This window comes from Nannobrachium achirus, assembly GCF_963921795.1.
Source record: "Nannobrachium achirus genome assembly, chromosome: 9".
Lineage (NCBI taxonomy): Eukaryota > Metazoa > Chordata > Actinopteri > Myctophiformes > Myctophidae > Nannobrachium > Nannobrachium achirus.
The window spans coordinates 5,885,474-5,892,973 of record NC_137818.1 but is presented as its reverse complement, the minus strand read 5'-3'; the positions used below and the strand labels follow the sequence as shown (position 1 = coordinate 5,892,973).

The 7,500-nt window shown below is 42.7% G+C and overlaps 1 protein-coding gene across 1 annotated transcript in view; it reads right to left on the bottom strand.

Moving 5' to 3' along the window:
- plxna3 (plexin A3) overlaps positions 1 to 7,500 on the bottom strand; it is a gene marked incomplete at its 5' end in the record, with an annotated part of 238,462 nt that overhangs the window by 95,163 nt on the left and 135,799 nt on the right. Inside the window, 2 exons of the mRNA XM_080733945.1 lie at positions 4,497 to 4,653; positions 6,829 to 6,952. Of these exons, the coding sequence (XP_080590071.1) occupies positions 4,497 to 4,653; positions 6,829 to 6,952 (281 nt within the window). The remainder of the gene's footprint in view (positions 1 to 4,496; positions 4,654 to 6,828; positions 6,953 to 7,500) is intronic.

The window sequence follows — 7,500 nt, the reverse complement described above, 5'->3', positions numbered from 1 at the left end:
GATATGGTCCAATTTATGTTATATTTGATGTTATAGCAGGGTATATTAAATAGATGTTGTTGTTGGACACAGAGTACTGGCAGTAACAGCGTCTCTAGAAGATAAGGAGATCCACTGGGGTTGGGCTTGGAAGGACCCCTCTGGTGGTCAGTGAATTCTGACCAGAGGCTTTCTGACTTCCTAACAGGCCTGGGAATTAAAACCGGACCTCAACCGACCCGAGTGAGTTTGAAACCCGAGCCTGACCCAACAAGAACAAAAAAAAAACACACACATGGTCGGTTATTGCCAGAAAAGGCTGCACAATTCACATGGGCGGTGGCTCAAATCACCCAATGGAGCAAGAGAGAGAGAGACAAAGAGACACACACACAAGACAGAGAGAGAGAGACAGAGAAACAGATAGACAGACAGAGAGAGAATGCATGTGCAATCTGTGCATAATGCATCTTGTATTAAATTAACTTCTCGTCATGTCAGATGTGTTGATCCATGTCCTTCTAGTGCAGGGGTCTTCAAACAGGGGGTCCGGGACCCAGAGTTACTAGAGGGGGTCCTCCAAATCTTCCAATCCTTTTATTATTTATTCCAAGAACTGTAGCCAAAAACAGCAGATCTACAAGACAGGGCGAGGTCGCTTGTCGCCCTGAGGCGTCCTACTAGTATCTACACTACAAAGCCAAAGTGCAGTAACTATGTTTTTGGACACACCAACCTATTTGTGGATCCCAAAGGTCAAATGAGCCTCCGTGATTTTGGGGGACAAACATTTACCTTAACCCAACTGCTGCCAAAAAAAGATTCCTTTGTAGGGCTTCTCCGCCATGCCCGAGGATCCCGAAGATTTAATAAGCTTGAATAAAAAACAAAAAATTATCGAAGCCAAACTGCTCCGGGATCGGTTTCTACAGGGACACATTATTGAGCGGACCGATTATTAACATTGATGCCGCAAACCGGAAGCGGATGGTCCGTCCTCTATTCCGTCTCGTTAGCTTTCTGTGTAAACACCACGGCTTACAGATGGAGAACGGGTTGATCAATTTTCAAAGTTTCAATGGATTTGGAAAGCTGATGGAATACGCGAACACACGATGCATAGCAGAGTCCGATCGCGCACGATGGGACTGGATTAGCACCCACGTTAACAGGCAGGAGAAGCCAGCAGTGAAAGACATAGAAAAATCTTCAGTTTCCTCGGCTGTAAACAACCAATGAGTTAAGAACAGATGTACAATCAGTGTAATATCACTTACAGTGGCCTACACAGTATATGGCGATATCTCATTTGGCCGACCAGTTAAAACACTTTTAAACCCATAAATTTTTTATCAGTTAAACTTTTGTCCCTCGTTACTGCACTATGGTTTTGCAGGGCGGTACAGACGCGTCCCCGTCCTCAGCTTTTCATGAACATTATTTCTTTGTGAAAGAAAGTGCATAAGTGTTGTCTGCCTGCTGGGGTTTGATAAATATTGAGCCAAATGAAGAGAATTATCCAGAGCTTGTGATTGGTGGGTTTCCGTTTGGAACACAGAGGGTTCCTTTGTCCGGTTCCTGTAAAAGCAGCGGCGGTCTGGGGCTCTCACAGAGCGTCTCCGCCCCGCCGGCGGCCACCAAACACTTCCAAACATTTACACACATAAAGAACGTCCTTTTATGAAGAGATAACAGCAGCCAGGGGCGTGCTGGCCATTGGGAAAAGCGGGACAACTCCCGAAATGGCCGGTTCATTCCCGGCCGGTCCAGGCCGGCCATTAGGAAAAAAAATAAATTTAATGTCGGCCTTCGTTCCATTTTGGAGGCTGGGCGGCCAACAAAGTAAATTGTCACTGTCGGGCAGAAACCTCGTATCTCCAAGTTTCAAATGTGTACATTTTTTCACAAAGTAAAGCCCTGCTTCATCATACAAGGCTGTCGCACAAAAGGCCGATTTTGTGCGGCCGATCTACAAGCACACAACGCCTCGCACCGCGAGGCGTTGTGTGCTTGTAGATCTGCTGTTTTCACTAGTTTAAATCATTTTTAAAATTATAAATACAAAACAAACAGTTTTGGACAAACAAGGTTTCCACCCGACAACGACGAAATATAACTCATGTAATTGGCCCACTGGCTGAAAATGGCAAATCTTTGAGTGGCAGCAGCGCTATAGAGAGAGATCTCTCTCTATAGCGCGCAATGAGGGCCTCTGCAACTCTTTTTCCCGGGTTGAATCAGGGGCCCAGCACGTCCCTGGCAGCAGCACTGGGTCTATCGCCAACGGACACTATTCTGTCTGTCTGTCTGTCCGTACGTACGTTGGAACATCCTGCAGATGGATCGTTTCGATTTTAACCACTTTTTTTCTATAATTTTTATCCCACGATTTTGTAACCCATTTTCACCCAGTGCCAATGTAATCCTGGGCTCTGCTCTCCCTCTGCCGCGCCTGGGGAGAGCAACGGACTGACCTCATGCTTCCTTCTATGCATAAGGAGTCCAAGTTGCTTCTTTTCACCTGACAGTGAGGATTTCCCCGGTTTGTACGTAGCGCGTGGAAGGAACACGTTATTCCAACCAGTTCCTTTCCCCTCCATCAAGCGCCCCGGCTGGCCAGGGGGAGGCAGTATAGAGACCAGGATTACTGCATGTTTTTTTGTGAGGGTATCAACCCTAGGAGACACGGGGAAAACATGCAAACGCCACACAGAAAGGCCCTTTCGCCAACCCCACATAGGGTTCGGGATTTTAACCACTTTTTAACTATTATTTTATACTTTGGCATCAGTGCCACACTGAGCTTGCAGATCTGCTTTTTTTGAAAAAACTTGAAAAGCTGTGCAAATCTTTGAATATACTGTGTATATTATATGTGTGTATTATATATATATATATATATATATATATATATATATATATATATACAGTATATAACATTTGTAACCCCTGGAACCCCTGTAGTCCCTGGAACAGGATATTTTGAGATGGGGGGTCCGCGGTCAAGTACATAATAATACTAGGGGTCCTTGACATTAAAATGTTTTGAGCACCACTGATATAGAAACATAAATATTTTTCAGAAAACTGTTAGAATTTAGAAGAATGGTCTGAATGTGTTAACAGCAGAGAGCAACAGTTTGGTTTCCCAGTCAGACCAGAGAATGACTCCTAAAAAACTAAAACCTCAAGAGGAATCTGCAATCTCCCTGTCACCCGTCCAGAAGCCAAACAAGACATGCTGTAAATCACTGCTTTACAAACTGTTTTAGCTCAAGACCTGAGATGTTTGCCACAGGACCCAAACTAGTGAAAATAGCAGATCTACAAGCTCACAACGTGTTGCTTCGGGACGCGTTGTGAGCATGGAATTAAACACTTTTTCATTTCAGTGGCGGCAGTGGCTCAGGGGTAGAGAAACCGTCATTAGAACACAGAGGGTTCCCGAAAGGGTTCCCAGTTCGATCCCGGGCTCCCCCTGAGTTAATGTCGAAGAGTCCTTGAACCACTAGTTGCTCCAGGTGAGCAGGTTGGTGCCTTGCATGGTTTCCTCTGCCATCGGTGTGTGAATGTGTGTGAATGGGTGAATGTAATGAATGTGTGTGTGAATGGGTGAATGTAATGAATGTGTGTGAATGGGTGAATGTAATGCACAATCTATGTAAAAGCGCCTTGGATAAAGGCGCTATATAATAAATGCACCATTTACCATTTAACATTTACTTAAAAAAATAGTTTTTCAGACCCCTTGTCGAAGAGCCCCTGCTCTAATGCATTTGTGTTTGTGTGAGCATGTTTGCGAGGGCATCATCACATTCACAGTTAAAGGGATCCCTGGCTAATACGACAAATATGCCTTAATACATTATAATTGTCCTCTATAAGTAGAACGTAAAATTAAAAACACCTTAAATATTGTATTTCTTCTAGAAATAGCTCATCTTTCACTCAACAGGGGAAATGCCCGTCACAAGCTGATGATGTCATAAATGTCATGTGTGATCTATCCCTATGGAATTTATGTCATGCATGTGCAAAAAAAAAAAAAAAAAAAAAAAAACGCAATACTTCCTATGGTTATTATGTAATCAATATTTCAAATGTGTTTTTTGCACATGCATGCCATACATTCCATCGGGATAGATCACACATGACATTTATGACATCATCAACTTGCGACAGGTATTTCCCCTATTGAGTTAAAGATTAGCTATTTCTAGAAGAAATACAATATTTAAGGTGTTTTTAATTTTACATCGTAGTTTTAGAGGACAATTATAATGTATTGAGGCATATTTGTCGTATTAGCCAGGGATCCTTTTAAAGCCAGACTACGAGTCCTTCGCACCAGACTCAATCTTTACATCTGGTTCCCCAGCACTCAGGCTCCTCATTGCTTGCATCACACCACAGAACAGTGCGTGTGTGCATACGTGCGTGTGTGTGTGCGTAGTCTGCGTACCATAGGTGTGTGTGTGTGCGTGCGTGTGTGTGTGCGTGTGTGTGTAGGTGCGTACCGTAGGCCTGCGTGTCGGTGGGCAGCTCTCTCAGGGAGGGGGACATGCACAGCACCTGTCCTTTAGAGACCACCTCCCCAGGGGTCTCACTCAGGTCCTCAAACACACAGGACACGCCCCCAGACAGAGCCGGGACGTTCTGCACACGCACCGTCAACTAGAGAGGGGGAGAGAGAGAGAGAGAGAGAGAGAGAGAGAGAGAGAGAGAGAGAGAGAGACAGACAGACAGAAAGAGGGAGAGAGACAGAAAGAGGGAGAGAGACGGAGCGAGAGACAACGAGAAAGAGACAGAGAGAGAGAGTTTCAGTTAAAAATATAAAATCAAGATTGCAATCAATAAAATCTTTAATTAAGACCTGATTTCCATTTCAATTACCAAACGTTGAATAGCGCTAATTTTAATAAAGTGTTATCTGTCCGGTTCCTTGGCATAGAAGATAACAATAATGGAACGAATGTTAAGTTTGCTATTAACAGTAGGCCTACAGTATACTAGCAGAACTGCTAGCAGAAAGAAGCATGCAGAAGCCATAGCAGCCCAAATCATCACTTAATGCTGAAACTTCCCACAGGACTTCAAGCAACTCTGACTTCAGAAGGTTGACATTTCTCTATTATAAATCCTTGTTTTGAGTGGTCTCCTGTAATATTATAATATTTTGAAATATGGGATTTTGATTTTCATGAGCTTTGTGCCATAAAAATTTAAACAAAAACAGTTTTTGAATAATTCACTGCATGCGCAATGTACTATATCTAGAAAGTTTCAAATTTTTAACAATATTCTACTTTTGAGAGTAAATCTTTTTGCTCCATTGATCCAAGCCAGAACACAAATATATGCTATTTTCACTGATTGATTGATTGATTGATTGAAGAATTTATTAGAAGTTTGCAATAGAAAAAAGTACAGTTTCATGACAGTACAAATCACTGGTACAAGGTCAACTAAAAGGAGATCCTAGAAAGCCGAGGCTTATTTCCACAGGAACCACACTTTAAGTATCTCATATAACATTGAAAGACAGACGGATAGAACATAGTACTTTATCTAGGATAATATCAATATACTACCAATCCTTTTCTTTTTTTAACGGAATTTCATTGACAAATGTTTGAATTAGTTTTTAATTTATGAAAATGTTTATGATTTTCAGAGGACATTTGAACTTTTATCTGAAACACACCCACAGTGACATAACGGATATAAAAATAAACTAAGGAAAACATTTAATTAAGACCCACATATACTTTAGTCCACGCCCCCATTGTGCAGCATGTATGAGTCATCAGCATTTCATTTACTGCTTGATGGGAAATGACTCAACTCTAATCTAATTTATCAGGTCCTTTAATAGAATTATGGAACATTGGGCATTAGGAAACATTAATTGATTTGTGTGTTCCCATCATCATCATGGGAATATTATTGTTGAAGAGAACGCAACGAGATTATGTCAACAAAACATTGAACTGCGGTTTAATGTGTCACAAACAGTCCCGTATCAGATCCTTTTAAAAGGTACACCTGCGTGTGTGTGTGCGTGTCTGTGTGTGTGTGTGTGTGTGTGTGTGTGTGTGTGTGTACCCGTTCTTACTACTCAGTGAGCACCGGAAAGAGTTTTTCACCAACAGAGTGAGGACATTTTTGGAAAGTGAGGACATTTTTGCGCTCCTCACTAAATTTAGGGGTTGTGTTAAGGGTTAGGTTTAGGGTTAGGGTTAGGGTTAGGTTTAGGGTTAGGGTTAGGGTTAGGGGTTAGGGTAAGGCCACAGGACTTGCATAAAAATGAATGGAAGTCTATGTAATGTCCTCGCAAAAACAAGTATGTGTGTGTGTGTGTGTGTGTGTGTGTGTGTGTGTGTGTGTGTGTGTGTGTGTGTGTGTGTGTGTGTGTGTGGGCATATGTGCGTGCGGGCATGTGTGCGTGCGTGCATGCGTGCGTGCATGTTAGTTATGGGACGATAGTCGTTTTTATTGTTTACCGTGATAAAAAACACTCACGATAATCGTATCGTGGAGATTTTAATTTATCGTGAAATTGTCCTCCGTCATGCACTGGGATCAATTCAACGTTTTTTTTCACTCTCTATTAAATCTCTAAGAATTGACAATCTACAAGCTCACAACCTGTGAGCTTGTAGATCTGTAAATGTTCCATCCCAGGATTACGGATGTTGTGGATATTGTCGCGATAATATCGTGAATCGCAATTTCTTCGGTCACAATATTCGTGACATGAAATTTTCATATCGTCCCATCCCTAGTGTGTGTGTATGAGTGTGTGTGTATGAGTGTGCGTGCGTGCACGTGTGTGCGTGCGTGGCGTACCTGCGTGGGCGGGGCGGTGACTGACAGGTTGCTCGGGGTAACGGTGATGTCGACACACTGGTCCAATCGGGTGTTGAAGTGCTGAGGCTCCTCCCACTTGTCACACGCTTCCTGTCTGGAACACCTGACAGGAAGTGACAACATCCACAAGGTCAAAGACCAAACACTGACATCCAGCTATGATGAACACGACAGTGTGTGTGTGTGTGTGTGTGTGTGTGTGTGTGTGTGTGTGTGTGTGTGTGTGTGTGTGTGTGTTTTAGTGTATGTCAGGGGTCTTCAAGGTTTTCAGGCCAAGGACCCCTTAGTTGAGGGAGAGATGAAGCAGGAACCCCCACAACCTTTTCATAGATTCCATATAGTTTAATCGTTTGACAGCACAATCATCAGTGTATTTTGGATTCATGTCAATTTGTGTTTTCAGATATTTAACCACTTGAGCCGTCGTTACCTAATAAACTCTGTACTGTTCTATAAGCTCTGTACTTAGTCTGCTCTTTTTCCCCACTACACCAAACCTATTTGCTGAAAATAGCCGATCTACAAGCTCACAAGTTGTGAGCTTGTAGATCTGCTATTTTTGGCTAAAGTTCTCCGAATATGGACACTAGGGTTCAAGTGGTTAATATAAAAAGGATTGGAGGATTTGGAGGACCCCCTGTAGTAACTCTG